At 46.3% G+C, this 22,933-nt stretch overlaps 1 protein-coding gene across 2 annotated transcripts; it reads left to right on the top strand.

The window, feature by feature from the left end:
* The first annotated feature begins 863 nt into the window (after window positions 1–863).
* LOC132993610 (calpain-1 catalytic subunit-like) lies at window positions 864–22,273 on the top strand. 2 transcript variants are annotated; one of them, XM_061063540.1, is made up of 22 exons: window positions 864–1,183; window positions 4,399–4,639; window positions 5,857–5,926; window positions 8,562–8,680; window positions 9,725–9,858; window positions 9,956–10,124; window positions 11,628–11,711; window positions 11,797–11,882; window positions 11,986–12,060; window positions 12,215–12,372; window positions 12,839–13,008; window positions 13,117–13,128; window positions 13,224–13,435; window positions 14,525–14,564; window positions 15,137–15,202; window positions 15,616–15,673; window positions 15,751–15,815; window positions 16,229–16,297; window positions 16,448–16,526; window positions 16,599–16,712; window positions 20,225–20,283; window positions 20,425–22,273. In XM_061063540.1, the coding sequence occupies exons 2-22, from the start codon at window positions 4,400–4,402 to the stop codon at window positions 20,449–20,451; spliced, it is 2,106 nt and encodes a 701-aa protein (XP_060919523.1). In that variant the 5' UTR covers window positions 864–1,183; window position 4,399; the 3' UTR covers window positions 20,452–22,273. The 2 variants fall into 2 exon arrangements, with proteins under 2 accessions (XP_060919523.1, XP_060919532.1); XM_061063549.1 differs by lacking the exon at window positions 864–1,183 and adding an exon at window positions 3,272–3,359.
* Window positions 22,274–22,933: the final 660 nt, after the last annotated feature.

The raw sequence follows: 22,933 nt of genomic DNA, 5'->3' as shown, positions 1-22,933 counted from the left end.
AGGTTAGTAGATGTTTGTCACTAACCTAGATTACCAGGATGTGCTTAGCCTAGCTTAGCATAAGGACTGCAAACAAGGCAAGCATAAAAAACACCCGACTAGTTAGATCTCATATTTAAGGTAGGGAGCTAATAGCCTTCTTCTTATGATGATAGGTGTTCGCTGCTAACCTTATAGTACCAGGATTTGTTAGCTTAGCACAAAAAAAGTTAGCTTGTAAAAACTAAATGAACCATTAAATCCCTTTTACCACTCAACAAGCCAGTGAGCCTGTTTGACTCTATGTTAGCTAACAAGCTTACAGGACGTCCCAAGTAAGCTAATCGTTTATTCTTTGAGCGACACGCAGACAGAACGTGACACTTCACGGTTTCATTCACTTCCTGTATCAGAAACATCTCAAATGATTCTCAGTGGTGTCTGTGGTATCCTGTGTCACTTTAGGGGTCTTTTTTTAGAGGTTATATATAATTATTAGACATGTCAAAGGCTAAGTTTGGTTCAATAAATGATCAAAGCTGATATAATATAAATATTCAGCCAGGCTTCAGGCTGCAGTACCGCCTCTGACCACGTAGAGTGACTGACATGGATCATGGTACAGGGTGGCGCTGTTTCACACACCGCGGAGGAGACAAAGAAAGTGACGTCACCTCTTTGTTAAAGTGACAGCTGGGGTAGTGAGTTTAAATGAAATCTTCTGACACATTAAATGTTAAATTAAAACAAAGGGACTGAAGTTTCTTTATTTTATCTGCTGACATGAAACGCATCACAACGACCGGAGGTGTTTGGTCTCTTTAACGCGCCATGTTGTGATGATGATGATGATGATGATGATGATGTAGCTCCGCCCCTCCCGCCGGGTGGGGCGCACTGCTGCAGCACAGCATCAACAACAGCTCCCGGTACAGCACACACACACACACACACACACACACACAGACACACACACACAGAGAGAGAGAGACAGAGACAGAGACAGAGAGACAGAGAGAGAGACAGAGAGAGAGAGAGAGACAGACAGACAGAGAGAGAGACAGAGAGAGAGAGAGAGACAGACAGACAGACAGAGAGAGACAGAGCCTCCTCCTGCACGCAGAACCGGACTCAGGACTCCAGCAGTGTGAGCACCAGGTGAGCTGCATCAGACCGGAGCAGGAGCAGCACGGAGCACGGGCAGGTCAGTGTGTGTGTGTGTGTGTGTGTGTGTGTGTGTGTGTGTGTGTGTGTGTGTGAGAGAGAGAGAGAGGATTTAGAGTCTGAGCAGGTGGATTCAGAACTGTTTACATCACTCTGTTTATCAACCAATCAGAGGAGTCCTCCTGCAGCATCACACAGACGAACCTCCGCGTTCACTCAGTTTTCATCACAGCTGATTCTTTACATGTTTGAAATAACGGCTGTGTTTCTTTACACTTATAACTTGAGGGGGGGGTTCACCTCTCCTCCACTTCATGCAGCTTTGAACAAAACGTTTCAATATTTGAAAGAAAAGAGAAACTCTTGTTTTAATGGTGAAACTTTAAACCTCATGTTCACCTTCATGTTGACATGTCTCTGATCTGATGGTCGCCTCCCTTTGGAGGATTTCCAGGCACCTCCAATTAGGTAGACCCAGAGGGATTAGATTTCTCTTCTGGTCTGGGGATGCCTCGGTGGCGGGGGGGGGGGGTACCTCGCCTGCTGGCCCACAGATGTATGGACATCACATTCTGCTTCATATTTTACTTTGGAGATTTTACAACAAACTTCACAGGGGGGGGGGATTCCCATCATGATAATTAACGTTCCAGCTCGCTGGAGATGAATATATATTATATTATTATGATATACAAAGCTAGATAAGATATTAGTGCAGATGGACGTGATAATAAATATGTTATAATGTAACAGATGATTCATTTACAGTATTTTACTGTAAATACAGTAAAACAAACGGTGACATCAGCAGAGCGATTGTTGAGTAAAACAGTAAAACATTTCAAAATGGCCGACAGGATTTACTTTGTTAAATATTTCACACAGACCAACACAAAGTGTTGCGACAGCGTTTTTAAGCCCGGCTGGTCGGGGGTGTATCTCAGGTCCAAAGTAGTTTGATACCGTCTCTCTCAACCGTCTGATTTCACAACACACTTTAGGAGAAATTTGTCTTTTATTTTGAAGGAGAAGTCTGTATTTTATTTTGAAGGTTGAAGCTGCTGACTCTGAGTTGCTTATAGTCATGAAAAAAAACAACCTTCTGTTGATGCAGCTTCTAAAATGTGAATGTGAAGTTTCAGATTTCCCAGAGACAGTGAACTCATCGTCTTTACCATTAAGACTAAAACACATCAGAGATGTTACCTTCAGGGACAGGAAGTGCTGAATGGACAGCACTTATACAGTCGACCACTCAGAGCACACACAGACACACAGACACACACACACACACACACACACACACACACACACACACACAGACACACACAGACACACACACACACACACACACACACAGACACACACACACACACACAGACACACACACACACAGACACACACACACACACACACACAGACACACACACACACACAGACACACACACACACACAGAGACACACACACACACACAGACACAGAGACACACAGACACAGAGACACACACAGACACACGCAGACACACACACACACACACACACACACACACACACACACAGACACACGCAGACACACACACACACACACACACACACACACACAGACACACACACACAGACACACACACACACACACACACACACACACACACACACACAGAGACACACACAGACACACGCAGACACACACACACACACACACACACACACACACACACACACACACACACAGACACACACACACACAGACACACACACACACACAGACACACACACACACACACACAGACACACACACAGACAGACACACACACACACACATACACACAGACACACACACACACACACACACACACACACAGACACACACACAGACAGACACACACACACACACACACACACACATACACACACACACACACACACACACACACACACACACACAGACACACACACACACACACAGACACACACACACACACAGACACACACACACACACACACACAGACACACACACACACACACACACAGACACACACACACACACACACACACGACACAGAGTCGACGTTGTTGTGAAGTTAAAGGAGGAGGCGGAGCTTCAATGGAGTGTTTAGTTTTCTGCATGAGGATCTAAGAGAGTGCTGACAGGCCGCTCTGATCCCAGTCTGGTATTTTGGTGGCGCTCCAGGATCACGGAGAGCTGGGTCAGCAGGTCTGATAGAATCAGTCGGGACTCCCCCAAACATTCTGCTCCATCTCAGTTATTCAGTTTTATTCTGATGTTTTTGGTTCCTGGTGTTTTGGTTCCTGGTGTTTTGGTTCCTGGTGTTTTGGTTCCTGATGTTTTGGTTCCTGGTGTTTTAGTTCCTGATGTTTTAGTTCCTGATGTTTTTAGTTTCTGATGTTTTTAGTTCCTGATGTTTTGGTTCCTGATGTTTTGGTTCCTGATGTTTTTAGTTCCTGATGTTTTGGTTCCTGGTGTTTTTAGTTTCTGATGTTTTAGTTCCTGATATTTTTAGTTCCTGATGTTTTTAGTTCCTGATGTTTTGGTTCCTGGTGTTTTGGTTCCTGGTGTTTTGGTTCCTGATGTTTTTAGTTCCTGATGTTTTGGTTCCTGGTGTTTTAGTTCCTGATGTTTTAGTTCCTGATGTTTTGGTTCCTGGTGTTTTGGTTCCTGGTGTTTTGGTTCCTGATGTTTTTAGTTCCTGCTGTTTTGGTTCCTGGTGTTTTAGTTCCTGATGTTTTAGGGTTAGGGTTAGGGTTAGGGTTAGTTTTTAGTTCCTGGTGTTTTGGTTCCTGGTGTTTTGGTTCCTGGTGTTTTAGTTCCTGATGTTTTAGTTCCTGATGTTTTTAGTTCCTGGTGTTTTGGTTCCTGGTGTTTTGGTTCCTGGTGTTTTAGTTCCTGATGTTTTAGTTCCTTTTGGTTCTGGTTTTGGTTCCTGGTGTTTTGGTTCCTGGTGTTTTGGTTCCTGGTGTTTTAGTTCCTGATGTTTTTAGTTTCTGATGTTTTTAGTTCCTGATGTTTTTAGTTCCTGGTGTTTTGGTTCCTGATGTTTTTAGTTCCTGATGTTTTGGTTCCTGGTGTTTTAGTTCCTGGTGTTTTAGTTCCTGATGTTTTTAGTTTCTGATGTTTTTAGTTCCTGATGTTTTTAGTTCCTGGTGTTTTGGTTCCTGATGTTTTGGTTCCTGGTTTTTTAGTTCCTGATGTTTTAGTTCTTAATGTTTTTAGCATCCTACATTTTGTGTTTCAGGATGTTTGGAGGAGTGTCCGGGCGGATCCAGAAGGACCGGCTGAAGGCCGAAGGTCTCGGCTCGGTCCAGCAGGCTGTACAGTACCTGAACCAAGACTACCAGGCCGTGAAGGAGGACTGTCTGCAGAATGGGACTCTTTTCGAGGACCCCATGTTCCCAGCAGAACCCTCATCTCTGGGCTTCAAGGAACTCGGACCGTTCACCGCCAAAACCAGAGGAGTGGAGTGGAAGAGGCCGACGGTGAGAACCAAAGTCAGATTTAGAGTCTTTGACCCGGAGTCTGATGAAGGTCATGAAAGTTTACTTCATTTTCGATAATTTTATTGCAGTTGGAAAATTAAATTCTGCGTGTGGGTCCGTTATAGACGTTCACCTTTTCAATAGTTAATCACATTTTAAATCACGTTTTGAAATTCCATTATTTCATATTTAAAATAAAAATGGTTAGGCTTTTATTTTGAAGGTTTATCCTGTCTGAAGCTGAGAGTTTTTTACTTCCTGTGTGCCTTTATTTTGAAATAAAGTAAGGCCCTTCCTGTAGATGGAAGGTTAGGACAGGAAGTTAAGCACAGAAACAGGAAGTGGTTGTGTGATGTCATAAGGTGGATATTACTTTGGACTCGTCAGCTGTTCACCTAGAGCGAGTGGGAGGGGACAGTGGCAGAAGGCGGGGCCTCGTTCTTTTAGACGCAGATAGAAGCTGAGCTGTGAGTTTGTGTCGAGGATCCAATCAGCTGATATCTGAGTGGGAACAGTCCGTCTCTGTTCCTCACTCAGAGCCTCTTTGTCCTCAATCAGCTGATCGCCACAAACTCTTTGATGAATCTGAGGCGTGTGATTGGTTGAAACATCTGCTTCCTGTTTGGTCCCGAGTGAAAGATAATTCCAACAGAGGAAGACCCATGATGTTTTATCAAAGAGGATACAGCGTCTGTTCTTTACTATGTGAGCCGCTCAGTGCAAAGTCTGACCTCGCCGTGTAAACGTCCCCGGCGCTTCAGCGTCACGGCGTCCATCGAGCGTGCTCACACGGAGTCTCAGTCCTGTGGCTCTGATCTGCGTTCATTATGTCGACAAAAATATCTCTGAATTTCGCTTTAATTGTACTTTACAACTTTTACGACCTAATGATTGACCCAATGGCATCACGTGATGCTGCAGTTCCCGGTTTGGCCACCAGGTGAAATAGGATTCAACCGTTCGATACCATTCCCAACTTCTGACGGTGGAAAGGCAAATAAATGCGTCCTGAACCGATCTGGACTGGAGCGCTTGGTGGAAACGCGGCTCGTGATGTCCACTTAGCATGTTAGCATGTTAGCATAGAAACTCTATGGGAGGTGCTGGTAAAAAAAAAAAAATTTAAGTTGTGTTTGTTGTCTTTCATGATCCCAAACGTTTCTACCAAGTTCAAATGTGATGTCAAACAGATGCTTGTTTCTGATTGGCTGTTCCAGGAGCTGACAGACAGCCCTGAGTTCATCGTGGGCGGAGCCACCAGGACGGACATCTGTCAGGGAGCGCTGGGTGAGTACTGAGGGCCGAACAAGTCTCTACTGAGTAAACTAGACGATCATGTTTTGTGGTCGCCCCCTGGACGGCGGTTAAAGGACGCCGTAAACAGCCTCTGAGGTGTTCAGGCTCCTGCCCTCACAGTGGGAATAATCAACATCCTTAGGAAAATGGTTTCTGCTGAATCAGGATCATCAGCTGCAGCCTGAATAAGACCAGAGCTCCCAGCATGCACTGGGAGGGGCTCTCCAACACCCACAAGCAGATCCAACAGTCGGATCTCTGAGCAGCAGGCTGACTGTGTGTGTGTGTGTGTGTGTGTGTGTGTGTGTGTCTCTGTGTGTGTGTGTGTGTGTGTCTCTGTGTGTGTGTGTGTGTGTGTGTGTGTGTCTCTGTGTGTGTGTGTGTCTCTGTGTGTGTGTGTGTGTGTGTGTGTGTGTGTCTCTGTGTGTGTCTCTGTGTGTGTGTGTGTGTGTGCGTGTGTCTCTGTGTGTGTGTGTGTATGTGTGTGTGTGTGTGTCTCTGTGTGTGTGTGTGTGTGTGTGTCTCTGTGTGTGTGTGTATGTGTGTGTGTGTGTGTCTCTGTGTGTGTGTGTGTGTGTGTCTCTGTGTGTGTGTGTATGTGTGTGTGTGTGTGTCTCTCTGTGTGTGTCTCTGTGTGTGTGTGTGTGTCTCTGTGTGTGTCTCTCTCTTTGTGTGTGTGTGTGTGTGTCTGTGTGTGTGTGTGTGTCTCTGTGTGTGTGTGTATGTGTGTGTGTGTGTGTCTCTGTGTGGGTGTGTGGGGTTGTAAACACAGGACTGGACAGGAATGATCAGTATGCACTCCCCCCCTCTCTCTCTCTCTCTCTCAGTGGGTGGAGCTCCAGCTGTTTCTCGCTGCTCTGGCTCCACCTGCTGGACGCTGATGACATCACAGTCTTATCTCTGAAGCAAACAGTTAAAATCAAACATGCTGATGACAAACAGAGGGATGTCTGAGCAGCACCTGAAGGCAGCACTCAGCCCTTCACTCCTGACCTCGTATTGATCTCTTTATTGATCGGTGATCCCATTAGCCGGAAACATTAGCAGCTGATGTTGTTGATGTTAGCCTAGCATTAGCATGTCCCCACAGACCATCAGAGGATAATGGAGTCAGCTGATGTTCACGATAAAGAGGCTGCTGCGGCACAATGTTTCCTGGAATAGTTCAAACCAAACCCCATTCAAAAAACAAGCACTTTAAGAGTAGTTTGCTTTAAAAAGGGACTTGACAGGTCCAGAATAAATCTGTTGATTTTGGTTCATAACTCTGAACTCATGGATTGTAGCTGATTCAAATTTAACAACTCAAATAAAGAATTTGTGTTTTGCTGTTTCATGTTACAGCCGTTTAGATTCTCCTGATGTCCGTCAGGATGCGTCAAGAACTCATTAAACCAAACTCCATTTAGAAAATGAGCATTCCTGATCCTAGCTAACAGGTCATCAGACCGGGACCTGGTCCTGATCCTAGCTAACAGGTCATCAGACTGAGACCTGGTCCTGATCCTAGCTAACAGGTCATCAGACCGGGACCTGGTCCTGATCCTAGCTAACAGGTCTTCAGACTGAGACCTGGTACTGATCCTAGCTAACAGGTCATCAGACTGGGACCTGGTCCTGATCCTAGCTAACAGGTCATCAGACTGAGACCTGGTTCTGATCCTAGCTAACAGGTCATCAGACTGGGACCTGGTCCTGATCCTAGTTAACAGGTCATCAGACTGAGACCTGGTTCTGATCCTAGCTAACAGGTCATCAGACTGGGACCTGGTCCTGATCCTAGCTAACAGGTCTTCAGACTGAGACCTGGTACTGATCCTAGCTAACAGGTCATCAGACTGAGACCTGGTCCTGATCCTAACAAACAGGTCATCAGACTGAGACCTGGTCCTGATCCTAGCTAACAGGTCTTCAGACTGAGACCTGGTCCTGATCCTAGCTAACAGGTCATCAGACCGGGACCTGGTCCTGATCCTAGCTAACAGGTCATCAGACTGAGACCTGGTACTGATCCTAACAGGTTATCAGACTGAGACCTGGTCCTGATCCTAACTAACAGGTCATCAGACTGAGACCTGGTCCTGATCCTAGCTAACAGGTCATCAGACTGGGACCTGGTCCTGATCCTAGCTAACAGGTCTTCAGACTGAGACCTGGTCCTGATCCTAGCTAACAGGTCATCAGATCGGAACCTGGTACTGATCCTAGCTAACAGGTCATCAGACTGGGACCTGGTACTGATCCTAACAGGTCATCAGACTGAGACCTGGTACTGATCCTAGCTAACAGGTCATCAGACTGGGACCTTGTCCTGATCCTAGCTAACAGGTCATCAGACTGAGACCTGGTACTGATCCTAGCTAACAGGTCATCAGACTGGGACCTGGTCCTGATCCTAGCTAACAGGTCATCAGACTGGGACCTGGTACTGATCCTAGCCAACAGATCATCAGATCGGGACACAGTTTATGGAGGAGGAGGGAGATTTATTTTTGAAGACGGTTTTCTGAAGGATCTGGATTTGGTCTTAAAACATTGAGATTTAAGCTGTTAAAGAGTCAGGACCGGATCAGTCCAGTGTTGAGACCTGCAGGTCGTCATGTTTGTGTATCTGGTTGTCTTTCAGGAGACTGCTGGCTGCTCGCTGCTATCGGCTCTCTGACTCTGAACGATCGTCTGCTGCACCGCGTTGTTCCTCACGGTCAGAGCTTCAGCCGGGAGTACGCCGGGATCTTCCACTTCCAGGTACGCCTCTCATGACGCCAGAAATCTAAACTTTGATTTGATTCTAGTAAAAAAACAAACAATATTGATAACTGTCTGATACCACGACAACCAAAATAGGAGTCCTAGACATTGACATTTCACTACATTCTTTTATCAAGAGATTGAAGCCTGTAACCATGACAACCACCTACCCCAATACGCGTGACTATAATACATTTGATTGGGCACAAAAACAGTGTCAACGTTTGTTGAGAATTTAAAGGCAAAAGTACAAGACCTTATTATGAGTCAAGGAACTACACGTCCCACAATGCATTGTGAATGAGCCCTCTTCTTCTTCAATGTAACTTTAGTCGTTGTTATCGTGTTTATACTGTTAATACACGTGTTGCAGCATCACACGGTTATTAGTACATTTACTGTTAGCTAACTAAATAGCTAGCATGCTAGGAACACTATCCGTTCGCATTTTGCGCCGAGGTGCGGGAATCATTGCCACGGTAACAGCGAGCTTCACCAATCAGAGACGTCCCTGTGACGCTCTGTGAGTGTGGGTAGTGTAGTTCTTTTCTCCGATGTCCTGAATAAATCGTGTTGTTCTTAAAGGTCGACATCAGCTAACAGGTCATCAGACTGAGACCTGGTCCTGATCCTAGCTAACAGGTCATCAGACCGGGACCTGGTACTGATCCTAGCAAACAGGTCATCAGACTGAGACCTGGTCCTGATCCCAGCTAACAGGTCATCAGACCGGGACCTGGTACTGATCCTAGCTAACAGGTCATCAGACTGGGACCTGATACTGATCCTAGCTAACAGGTCTTCAGACTGAGACCTGGTCCTGATCCTAGCTAACAGGTCATCAGACTGAGACCTGGTTCTGATCCTAGCTAACAGGTCATCAGACTGAGACCTGGTCCTGATCCTAGCTAACAGGTCATCAGACTGGGACCTGGTACTGATCCTAGCTAACAGGTCATCAGACCGAGACCTGGTACTGATCCTAGCTAACAGGTCATCAGACCGAGACCTGGTACTGATCCTAGCTCTCTCTCTCTGTAGTTCTGGCAGTTTGGTGAGTGGGTGGACGTGGTGATCGATGACCGTCTGCCCGTTAAAGATGACGAGCTGATGTTCGTCCACTCTGCTGAAGGCAGCGAGTTCTGGAGCGCCCTGCTGGAGAAAGCCTACGCCAAGTAAGAAAGACCCGCAGAGGACTGAATCAGACAGGGTGTCAGAAGTGTTTGCGTGTTTAGTGTGTACCAACAGTGTGTACACTGTGTGTGTTTTAAGGTTGAACGGCTCGTACGAGGCGCTGTCCGGCGGCAGCACCACGGAAGGGTTCGAGGATTTCACGGGCGGCGTGGCCGAGATGTACGAGCTGAAGAAAGCTCCCAGAGACCTTCATCGAATCATCAGCAAAGCTCTGGAGAGAGGGTCACTGCTGGGCTGCTCCATAGACGTCAGTCTGACACACACACACACACACACACACACACACACACACACATATATACATATACACACACACACATTAATAATTATATTTAATTATTAATAATATAAATAACAATATCATTAAACTATGTTTAAGCAACTCTTGGGGTACCACCCTGAAATACCGGACCCCCAGGGAAATATAACCAAAATATCACTCAAATCAGTCTCAAATTAGTTATTTAATTACTAATATTATTAATAATTAATAACTATATTTAATAAATTGAAGGCGTGAAATCTGTACACAAAGCCCTCGCACCCAGCTTATATCACAATGCAAATACAACCAGTAATCACAAACAAGTTCAGTAACTGTTACTTAAACACCAGAAAGCCAGTGGCCGGACTTTGATTCAACGGCGGGTACACTTTCTGTTTGTGAAAGCCGTTGACTGAAGGTAAACTAGCATAGCATTACACACATAAGTGAACACAGCAGTTCATCACAATAAAACAAATGCAGCAGCTTACAACAGATAATAAACAGAATGTGACGTGTCGTCAACAATGATGCATAATTATCAGTGGTTATAAAAGAAACATAACTATTTCTGAAACTATTTCTGCCCAGACCAAAGCTCTTACTTGGGGTAACTCCTGGTGATCGTTGCAAAGCTGGTTAGATCGTCACTCTGTTGAATGTTGAATCAACAGATTCAGGCAGGGTTCCTTCGTGGCAGATGTAGGAGGAGGGAAGCGGGATTCAGATCTTCGACCAGAGCTCTTTATGTGTCCTTGTGGATTCAGGGATCAGTGGGCTTCCTTCAGCGCTCCTGTCCAGTTGCGTTCAATGACGTCTTACGAAAAATCAAAGGAAAGAAACTCTTCTTTTTGCTCGAACCTGATAGCATCTGATTGCGCCCAAAACTCCTAAAAATATGCCGTGGAAGTAGTCAGCTGAATCCTCTGATGCTTGAATTCAGCATGTGAAGAGCTACCTATACTGAGCTAGGAGATCAGCTCTGGAGTTTAACTTATGTAAGTCAAGAGGAGGAAAGGCTTTGTCTCGAATGCTGGAGTCCATCTTGTTGGAGAGGGTATCCTCTAGTGTCGGCAGACCACACTTGAAGAGAAGGAAGCAATGCCTGGTGATTGCTTTTAAAGACTGGAGCTGCCTGTGGGTTTACCTCAGGCCTCCTCCAATGAGGATAGAGAATTCAGACACCCCCCACCCCCCCCCACTTTTCACACCTATTTGTTAGTTTCTGTTGGGGGGTTCTGGGCTAAGACCCCTTTGTTTAGTTGCCTCCAAAATAACTCTAGTCAGGCTTGAGAACTGTGATACAGGCCTGAGTCCTTTGTCCCAACCACACGGCTGAGGCCCAACACATATATACATACACACACACACACACAAACACACACACACACACACACACACACACACACACACATATCTCCTTTCAAACGTAGGGTTAGGGAATAAATCATTTGTCCGTCTGATGTGTCGACTGTCGGTCCTCAGATCACCAGTGCCTTAGACATGGAGGCGGTGACCTTCAAGAAGCTGGTCAAAGGCCACGCCTACTCTGTGACCGGGCTCAGACAGGTGAGTTCAGCTGTCAGCATCACACCGAACAGCAGGACCTCTGTGCATCTGTGCTGGACTCTAGATGTGTGTGTCCTCTCTGCAGGTGGATTATCGAGGCCGTCAGGAGCGTCTGATCCGGATCAGGAACCCGTGGGGTCAGGTGGAGTGGACCGGAGCGTGGAGCGACAAGTCAGTGTTCACCTTACACAACGCTTTAATGAGAGAGTCCCAGCAGGGAGAGAGACTAACCTGTGTGTGTGTGTGTGTGTGTGTGTGTGTGTGTGTGTGTCAGCTCGTCAGAGTGGAGCTCCATCGACTCTGCAGAGAAAGATGAGATGATGTGCAAGATGGAGGACGGAGAGTTCTGGTACGTTTCTGTCATACTCAGTATATAAAGATGGACGACATGACACCTCACAGAAAGTGAAGCCGAAACATTCAGCAGCTTCTCCTGCTGACCGGCTGCAGAATATGTAGCTCCGCCCCCTCCATGTGAAGTGTTGTATGTGTGTGTGTCTCAGGATGTCTTTCCAGGAGTTCCTCCGCCAGTTCTCCAGACTGGAGATCTGTAATCTGACCCCGGACGCCCTCAGTCAGGACACCTCCTTCTGGACCACCACCACGTACCAGGGCAGCTGGAGGAGAGGGAGCACAGCGGGGGGCTGCAGGAACCACCCCAGTAAGGAAGGGGGGGGGGGGGGTTGTAAAACTTAAACATCTGAACTCTTTATTCTGTCTGAGTTTGTAAACTCAGACTCGAGTCGTTGGTGTCATGATTTTACTTCCCTATCAGACGGCGGCGCCCACGACCTCGGTTTCAGAGCGCTTCTCACCAGCGCTCACTGTTGCTAGGTTACGAAAGTAAACTTCTCCTTCCCTCGGTAACGTCCGTTAGGTGTGTTTTAGCTCCGTCTCTTCCGCCGTTGTTGTGGACAAAGCTGATGTTGTAAGTCCCGCCCCTTCCTGATTGTGATTGGTCAGTGAGGAAGAGGTGACATTGATGAACGTGGCGACCGTTGAGCCTTCTGATGACACAGGGCGAGCGCAGACTTATTTTTGTTTCAATAATCCGGATTCAAAATAATAATTAACAGTCACAGCGTGCTGTCCTCTATGCTGACTCCATATCCCATGATGCTTTGCAGACACCTTCTGGATCAACCCTCAGTATAAGATCAGTCTGCTGGAGGAGGACGATGACCCCGAGGACGACGAGGCCGCCTGCAGCTTCCTGGTGGCTCTGATGCAGAAAGACCGCCGCCGCTTCCGCCGCCATGGGCAGGACGTGCACACCATCGGGTTCGCCGTCTACGAGGTCAGAGGTCACAGAGATTATATGTTGCTGTAAAAGCATAATGTAGATGAACATACTGACCACCAACACATACATAGTGTAACTCTTCTTCTGTGGTTTTATTTACAGATTCCAGAGGAGGTGAGTCGGCCTTCAACACGTTAAACAAATTCATTAAATCAAACGTTGAAATGAAACTCGTCGTTTGTGTGACCTCTCGTCCGTGTGTCCGTCAGTACCGCGGCTGTCCCAGCGTCCACCTGAAGAAGGACTTCTTCCTGCGTCACTCGTCGTGCGCTCGCTCAGAGACCTTCATCAACCTGCGAGAGGTGAGCGCCAGGCTCCGCCTCCCGCCCGGCGAGTACCTGATCGTCCCGTCCACCTTTGAGCCCTCGAAGGAGGCCGACTTCGTCCTGAGGGTGTTCACGGAGAAACAGTCGGAGACGGAGTGAGTCCAACAGAGACACACACACACAGACACACACACAGACACACACACACACACACAGACACACACACACACACACACACACACACACACACACACACACACACAGACACAGACACAGACACACACACACACACAGACACACAGACACACACACACACACACACAGACACACACACACACACACACACACACACACACACACACACACACACACAGACACACACACACACACAGACACAGACACACACACACAGACACACACACACACACACACACACACAGACACACACACACACACACACACACACACACAGACACACACACAGACACACACAGACACACACACAGACACACACAGACACACACAGACACACACACACACACACACACACACACAGACACACACACACACAGACACACACAGACACACACAGACACACACACACAGACACACACAGACACACACACACAGACACACACAGACACACACACACAGACACACACACACACAGACACACACAGACACACACAGACACACACACACAGACACACACACACACACACAGACACACACACACACAGACACACACAGACACACACAGACACACACACACACGCACAGACACACACACACACAGACACACACAGACACACACAGACACACACACACAGACACACACACACACACACAGATTTTACAGATTTAATTTGTGCCTTTAATGGAGAGAGACAGAGAGAGTGGGGAATGACATGCGGGAAAGGAGCCACAGGTGGGATTCGAACCAGGGCTGGCCGCTCTAACCACTGCCCCACCAGCGCCCCTGATTTATTGATTTTAGGGAAGTCTGAGCCTGTATTTGATCATGTCTATAACCCCCTCTATTTCAGCCCTGCTCAGAACAGGCTGTTTGAGCACACATTTTCTGAAAAGTGGAGCAGGCAGAAGACGGAGAGGATGGACTTTTTTCATCATTGGGGGGTTTGTAGACGGACTAGAGACACATGTTAGAGTTAGAGGAACATGGAGAAGAGGATTTTAATTTGTCACCTTTAATCAAGTTGTTGACAGTTTGTGTTTCTCTGCAGGGAGATGGACGATGAGGTCGTGGCAAACTTTGAAGAAGAGGTAAAAATGTCTTTAACTCTTAAATTATTATAGGGAGGCTGTAGGTTTTTCCTGAATCAGAACGACATCCAGGTATGTCGTGCAAAGACTTGTGTAAATCAGTGAACTTCTTCTTGTGATGAAAGATACAACACAAAACTCAAAGTACTTGGTCTTTGTTTTTCTTTTTTTTTCAAAATCCAAAACAAAAAACGCCAACCAGAATTTACATTTTCTGGTTGAGGATCTCACATTTGTTCTTATATTGAATTTTGGACCAATCAGGACGCACGACTAGTTCAATCAAGAGAGAGAAGAAAATGAAGACAATCAGGTCTCCCTGGTTTAATGAAGGATTGAGGAAGACGACGACAGGACGAGATTTTGCTGCTTCAGACTGAATGTGTTGAGACACTTTGAACCCGGCCCCGCTCTGTGGTCACATCTTTACCCTCGATTTATCCCTAAACCTGCTGATTAACAAAAAGAAGGACATGAATAATCCCTTTTTATCATCTCATAGCTTCCTGTCTTTGTGTTGTGCTGACCTTTGACCTTTGACCTTTGAGCCCAGGCTCTTCTTCTGTGTGCAGGACGACGTGTCAGAGAGCGACGTGGACGACTCGTTCAGGTCCATGTTCGCTCAGCTGTCCGGAGACGTGAGTTTAACCACAGAAGAAGAAAATACAATAATATGTGACACGACAGGCCGTTAAACCAGAACGTGTGTGTGTGTGTGTGTCTGTGTGTGTGTGTGTGTGTGTGTGTGTGTGTGTGTCTGTGTGTGTGTGTGTCTGTGTGTGTGTGTGTGTGTGTGTGTGTGTCTGTGTGTGTGTGTGTGTGTGTGTGTGTGTGTGTGTGTGTGTGTGTGTGTGTCTGTGTGTGTGTGTGTCTGTGTGTGTGTGTGTGTGTGTGTGTGTGTGTGTCTGTGTGTGTGTGTGTCTGTGTGTGTGTGTGTGTGTGTGTCTGTGTGTGTGTGTGTGTGTGTGTGTGTGTGTGTGTGTGTGTCTGTGTGTGTGTGTGTGTCTGTGTGTGTGTGTGTGTGTGTGTGTGTGTGTGTGTGTGTGATCAGGACATGGAGATCTCAGTGAGGGAGCTCAGGACGATCCTGAACAGAGTCGTCTCTAAACGTGAGTCGTCCTCTTCTCGTCCTAAACGTCTTGTTTTAAATAATGAAATCTTTAATGCTGCTGCTGGTTCTTTACAGACCGAGACCTGCAGACTGACGGCTTCAGCATGGAGTCCTGCAGAGCCATGGTGTGCCTCATGGACGTATCCTGAACCCCAAACCCCACAACGTGTTAGCCCTGTTCAGACCACCGTTCAAAGTGACCCCCCCCCTCCCGACCCCACCCCCCTGTAGCGTCTTCAGAGGCGTTACAGAGGAGAGGCGGGATCAGCTGAGCCAGCGCTGTGTGTGTGTGCATGTCTGACTGTGTGTGTATGTGGAGCTCCAGCGTCCACATCGTCGAAACTCAATGTGACCTCACAGACTGGGACGCCGATATGACATCATCACAGAATCAATATGAACGTACAAAGACGTGTTGGCGGCTCAGCTTAGTTACGGTGGTCTGAAAGAGTTTAGCCCCCCCGGCTGTAGTTGAACTGTTTGTCCTTCCTGCTCGTTCTTCTTCTTCTTCTGTGGTGTAAATGGAAACGTGTCGACCTTGACCTGAGCTCAGAAAGACGGCAGCGCTCGGCTCGGTCTGCTGGAGTTTCAGGTTCTCTGGAACAAGATCAGGAAGTGGCTGGTAGGTTCTGACCGTGTTTGTTCAGATGATGATGGATTCAGAGTTTGGATTAAAGCTTCAGCGCGGTCATCAACTCCTGAGCACTGAACGCGTCCTCCTGAGCAGCTCGTTCTAACAGCTCGTGCTAACAGCTGCTCTGTCTCTGTTCAGGGGATCTTCAGAGACTTCGATCTGGATAAGTCCGGCTGCATGAGCTCCTACGAGATGCGCCTGGCTTTAGAAAATGGAGGTAAGTGATGATGACACAACATAAATAATACTACAGAGTGTTTGATGAAGCTGACCTGAGATCTGTGCGCAGGGTTCAAACTGAACAACAAGCTGTATCAGATGCTGGTTGCTCGATACGCCGACAACGAGATCATCGACTTCGACAACTTCACCTGCTGCCTGGTCAAACTGGAGGCCATGTTCAGTACGTACACCTGAGGCTCTGCATGTGTTCATAAATCATCCTCCTCTGTGACTAAAAGGTCTCGTTTGGAGCCAGTCAGGGACAAAAACAGATCTAGATCATTTGCTCTGGCCTGAATCAGGGACCACTTCGTTCCATTGTTACATAATTACCTCAAGTTTGCTCAGATGTGTAGATTGTGGCTGCTGTGGTGGTCTGACAGATGTGTAGATTGTGGCTGCTGTGGTGGTCTGACAGATGTGTAGATTGTAGTTGCTGTGGTGGTCTGACAGATGTGTAGATTGTAGCTGCTGTGGTGGTCTGACAGATGTGTAGATTGTAGCTGCTGTGGTGGTCTGACAGATGTGTAGATTGTAGCTGCTGTGGTGGTCTGACAGATGTGTAGATTGTGGCTGCTGTGGTGGTCTGACAGATGTGTAGATTGTGGCTGCTGTGGTGGTCTGACAGATGTGTAGATTGTGGCTGCTGTGGTGGTCTGACAGATGTGTAGATTGTAGCTGCTGTGGTGGTCTGACAGATGTGTAGATTGTGGCTGCTGTGGTGGTCTGACAGATGTGTAGATTGTGGCTGCTGTGGTGGTCTGACAGATGTGTAGATTGTGGTTGCTGGTGGTCTGACAGATGTGTAGATTGTGGTTGCTGGTGGTCTGACAGATGTGTAGATTGTGGTTGCTGGTGGTCTGACAAATGTGTAGATTGTGGTTGCTGGTGGTCTGACAGATGTGTAGATTGTGGTTGCTGGTGGTCTGACAGATGTGTAGATTGTGGTTGCTGGTGGTCTGACAGATGTGTAGATTGTAGCTGCTGTGGTGGTCTGACAGATGTGTAGATTGTGGTTGCTGTGGTGGTCTGACAGATGTGTAAATTGTAGCTGCTGTGGTGGTCTGACAGATGTGTAGATTGTGGCTGCTGTGGTGGTCTGACAGATGTGTAGATTGTGGCTGCTGTGGTGGTCTGACAGATGTGTAGATTGTAGTTGCTGTGGTGGTCTGACAGATGTGTAGATTGTAGTTGCTGGTGGTCTGACAGATGTGTAAATTGTGGTTGCTGTGGTGGTCTGACAGATGTGTAGATTATAGCTGTGGTGGTCTGACAGATGTGTAGATTGTAGTTGCTGTGGTGGTCTGACAGATGTGTAGATTGTAGCTGCTGTGGTGGTCTGACAGATGTGTAGATTGTAGCTGTGGTGGTGGTCTGACAGATGAGTAGATTGTAGCTGCTGTGGTGGTCTGACAGATGTGTAGATTGTAGTTGCTGTGGTGGTCTGACAGATGTGTAGATTGTGGTTGCTGGTGGTCTGACAGATGTGTAGATTGTGGTTGCTGGTGGTCTGACAGATGTGGAGATTGTGGTTGCTGTGGTGGTCTGACAGATGTGTAAATTGTAGCTGCTGTGGTGGTCTGACAGATGTGTAGATTGTGGCTGCTGTGGTGGTCTGACAGATGTGTAGATTGTGGCTGCTGTGGTGGTCTGACAGATGTGTAGATTGTAGCTGCTGTGGTGGTCTGACAGATGTGTAGATTGTAGTTGCTGGTGGTCTGACAGATGTGTAAATTGTGGTTGCTGTGGTGGTCTGACAGATGTGTAGATTATAGCTGTGGTGGTCTGACAGATGTGTAGATTGTAGTTGCTGTGGTGGTCTGACAGATGTGTAGATTGTAGCTGCTGTGGTGGTCTGACAGATGTGTAGATTGTAGCTGCTGTGGTGGTCTGACAGATGTGTAGATTGTGGCTGCTGTGGTGGTCTGACAGATGTGTAGATTGTGGCTGCTGTGGTGGTCTGACAGATGTGTAGATTGTAGCTGCTGTGGTGGTCTGACAGATGTGTAGATTGTAGTTGCTGGTGGTCTGACAGATGTGTAAATTGTGGTTGCTGTGGTGGTCTGACAGATGTGTAGATTATAGCTGTGGTGGTCTGACAGATGTGTAGATTATAGCTGTGGTGGTCTGACAGATGTGTAGATTATAGCTGTGGTGGTCTGACAGATGTGTAGATTGTAGTTGCTGTGGTGGTCTGACAGATGTGTAGATTGTAGCTGCTGTGGTGGTCTGACAGATGTGTAGATTGTGGTTGCTGCTGTGGTCTGACAGATGTGTAGATTGTGGTTGCTAGTGGTCTGACAGATGTGTAGATTGTAGCTGTGGTGGTCTGACAGATGTGTAGATTGTAGTTGCTGTGGTGGTCTGACAGATGTGTAGATTGTAGTTGCTGTGGTGGTCTGACAGATGTGTAGATTGTGGCTGCTGTGGTGGTCTGACAGATGTGGAGATTGTGGTTGCTGTGGTGGTCTGACAGATGTGTAAATTGTAGCTGCTGTGGTGGTCTGACAGATGTGTAGATTGTGGCTGCTGTGGTGGTCTGACAGATGTGTAGATTGTGGCTGCTGTGGTGGTCTGACAGATGTGTAGATTGTAGCTGCTGTGGTGGTCTGACAGATGTGTAGATTGTAGTTGCTGGTGGTCTGACAGATGTGTAAATTGTGGTTGCTGTGGTGGTCTGACAGATGTGTAGATTATAGCTGTGGTGGTCTGACAGATGTGTAGATTGTAGTTGCTGTGGTGGTCTGACAGATGTGTAGATTGTAGCTGCTGTGGTGGTCTGACAGATGTGTAGATTGTAGCTGCTGTGGTGGTCTGACAGATGTGTAGATTGTGACTGCTGTGGTGGTCTGACAGATGTGTAGATTGTGGCTGCTGTGGTGGTCTGACAGATGTGTAGATTGTAGCTGCTGTGGTGGTCTGACAGATGTGTAGATTGTAGTTGCTGGTGGTCTGACAGATGTGTAAATTGTGGTTGCTGTGGTGGTCTGACAGATGTGTAGATTATAGCTGTGGTGGTCTGACAGATGTGTAGATTATAGCTGTGGTGGTCTGACAGATGTGTAGATTGTAGTTGCTGTGGTGGTCTGACAGATGTGTAGATTGTAGCTGCTGTGGTGGTCTGACAGATGTGTAGATTGTGGTTGCTAGTGGTCTGACAGATGTGTAGATTGTAGCTGTGGTGGTCTGACAGATGTGTAGATTGTAGTTGCTGTGGTGGTCTGACAGATGTGTAGATTGTAGCTGCTGTGGTGGTCTGACAGATGTGTAGATTGTAGCTGCTGTGGTAGTCTGACAGATGTGTAGATTGTGGTTGCTGCTGTGGTCTGATAGATGTGTAGATTGTGGTTGCTAGTGGTCTGACAGATGTGTAGATTGTAGCTGTGGTGGTCTGACAGATGTGTAGATTGTAGTTGCTGTGGTGGTCTGACAGATGTGTAGATTGTAGTTGCTGTGGTGGTCTGACAGATGTGTAGATTGTAGCTGTGGTGGTCTGACAGATGTGTAGATTGTGGCTGCTGTGGTGGTCTGACAGATGTGTATATTGTGGCTGCTGTGGTGGTCTGACAGACGTGTAGATTGTAGCTGCTGTGGTGGTCTGACAGATGTGTAGATTGTATCTGCTGTGGTGGTCTGACAGATGTGTAGATTGCAGCTGTGACCTTATATCCTGCGGCTTTGTGTTCCTCTCAGAGACGTTCCAGGATCTGGACCGAGACGGGACAGGAAAAGCGGAGATGAACATCGTTGAGGTACAAAGCAATAAAATTACTTTACTCACTCTCTGATGATTCATCTGAGCGCTGCAAAGAGACAACAGTTTACTTTCATGTTATGTTATGACTATCATGTTCTCTCTCTAATCTCTCCTTCCTCCTCCTCCTCCTCCTCAGTGGCTCTGTGTGACCATGTGTGGCTGAACAAACAACTAGAACCTGAAATTCAAAGTGCCTTCAACAGGAAGAAAACAGGAACCAAAGTACAGACAAACACCGCACTGTGTTGCACAGACCTACAATAACACTACAGTAACACTACAGTAACACTACAGTAAGACTACAGTAGGACTACAGTAGGACTACAGTAACACTACAGTAAGACTACAATAACACTACAGTAAGACTACAATAACACTACAATAACACTACAGTAACACTACAATAACACTACAGTAGGACTACAGTAACACTACAGTAAGACTACAATAACACTACAGTAAGACTACAATAACACAACAGTAACACTACAGTAACACTACAGTAACACTACAGTAGGACTACAGTAACACTACAGTAACACTACAGTAACACTACAGTAGGACTACAGTAACACTACAATAACACTACAGTAAGACTACAGTAACACTACAGTAGGACTACAGTAACACTACAATAACACTACAGTAAGACTACAATAACACTACAATAACACTACAGTAACACTACAGTAAGACTACAATAACACTACAATAACACTACAGTAAGACTACAATAACACTACAGTAACACTACAGTAACACTACAGTAAGACTACAGTAACACTACAGTAACACTACAATAACACTACAGTAAGACTACAGTAACACTACAATAACACTACAGTAACACTACAGTAAGACTACAATAACACTACAGTAACACTACAATAACACTACAGTAACACTACAGTAAGACTACAATAACACTACAGTAACACTACAGTAACACTACAGTAACACTACAGTAAGACTACAATAACACTACAGTAACACTACAATAACACTACAGTAACACTACAATAACACTACAGTAAGACTACAGTAACACTACAATAACACTACAGTAACACTACAGTAAGACTACAATAACACTACAGTAACACTACAATAACACTACAATAACACTACAGTAACACTACAATAACACTACAGTAACACTACAGTAACACTACAGTAATACTACGGTATATTAAAGTGTTACTGTAGTACCGTGCTGACATCATCAGTCTTCCAGAATCCACAAACGATCGCTGCTGCCAGAAACGTCAAACATCAGGACGCTTCCTGCTTTAGTGCGAGAGTCACAATCAGACGATCATAAAGTATAAAAACTACAAACATGTCTGTGGCAGCGGTGAAACTCTACAGTACTACATATTTAAAGTACTCTTCATGCTTCAGTATCTGAGTCCTGAAGCCTGCTGCTTTATTTATTCAGCCCGCTGCAAATAGAGGGCGCTACAGCTCAGCTAACACTATAGGACCTCTCTATTTATTTCATTATGAGGCCGAGCTGCTTCCTGTCACCTCAGTCACACCTCCACCTCTCCCCCCTTGCAGACCTCACCTCACTTAAGGCTGTTAGATTCAGGCGATGCAGACTGACATGAGGGAGACTCGTCTCTCTGGAGACAGCAGCCCTCTGATTGGTGGAGAGACACAGGGTCGCTACAAACCCGCAACTCTCCAAGCTGGCTCGCTAATATTAATGATAATAAAGATTCTATCTAATGAACCAGGAACATCTGTGCACTCTTCTCTCTCTTTCAACAAATACACACTCTGAAGAAGACCTTGGGGTGTGAGTGCGGATGATGGGACAGAGCCCATCTGTCCACAGCTCTGGGTTTAATCCCCCCTGAAGCCAGAGGACAGTGAAGGCATCATCAGGTGGAGGCGTTCAGGGTCAGCTGGGTCAAACAGGCACTGATGTAGCAGAACCTCCAGCTTCATGTTTACACTGAATAAAAGAAACAGAACAAAGACTGTGTGTGTGTGATTTCATCCCATCGACTGTTTATAAGATGAGCTTCTAAAGAGCGTCATTCATACAGACGGCGAGCGCGTTTTTATATCAAAGGTGATCAAAGGATCAGAGCGATCTAAAATCACTAATTATGAACTCAGGTTGTGAAATGTGAAACTTTCCCAACACGTTTTAAAACGATACAATCTTTCATTTTGAATCAAAAACTGCTGAAGCGTTAAACTACATCTTACTCAGCAGACGGGCAGGAGAGGAATGAATGCATCATGAACTGCAGGCGAACTCCTGCACACCCCTCTAAACGTTATCCATGTCTTTGTGCATCCTGATTTAGACTGCTGAGGTGGTGGATTTGTTACCTTGCTCAACGGTGCTCAGGAAGTGAACTGGCACCTCCCCAGCTACCAGACCAATTTTAACACTTAGTCAGCACTGGGACTGGAACCAGTTCCCAACCCAGGTCCCTGCAGACTGAGCGACTGCCAACCCCAAAATTAAGAAGTTCTCCAGTATAAGGTGCCTAGAACCTTTATTTGGTTGCCATGGTAACAATATTGCTTGATTTAAAAAAAAATATATATATATATATATATATATATATATATATTCTCGTATAAAAACAATATTTAAAACTCTAGTATCATGAGCGGCTTTAAGT

The sequence above is a fragment of the Labrus mixtus genome, chromosome 2, assembly GCF_963584025.1.
Source record: "Labrus mixtus chromosome 2, fLabMix1.1, whole genome shotgun sequence".
Lineage (NCBI taxonomy): Eukaryota > Metazoa > Chordata > Actinopteri > Labriformes > Labridae > Labrus > Labrus mixtus.
This window is presented reverse-complemented; position numbering and strand designations above follow the sequence as displayed.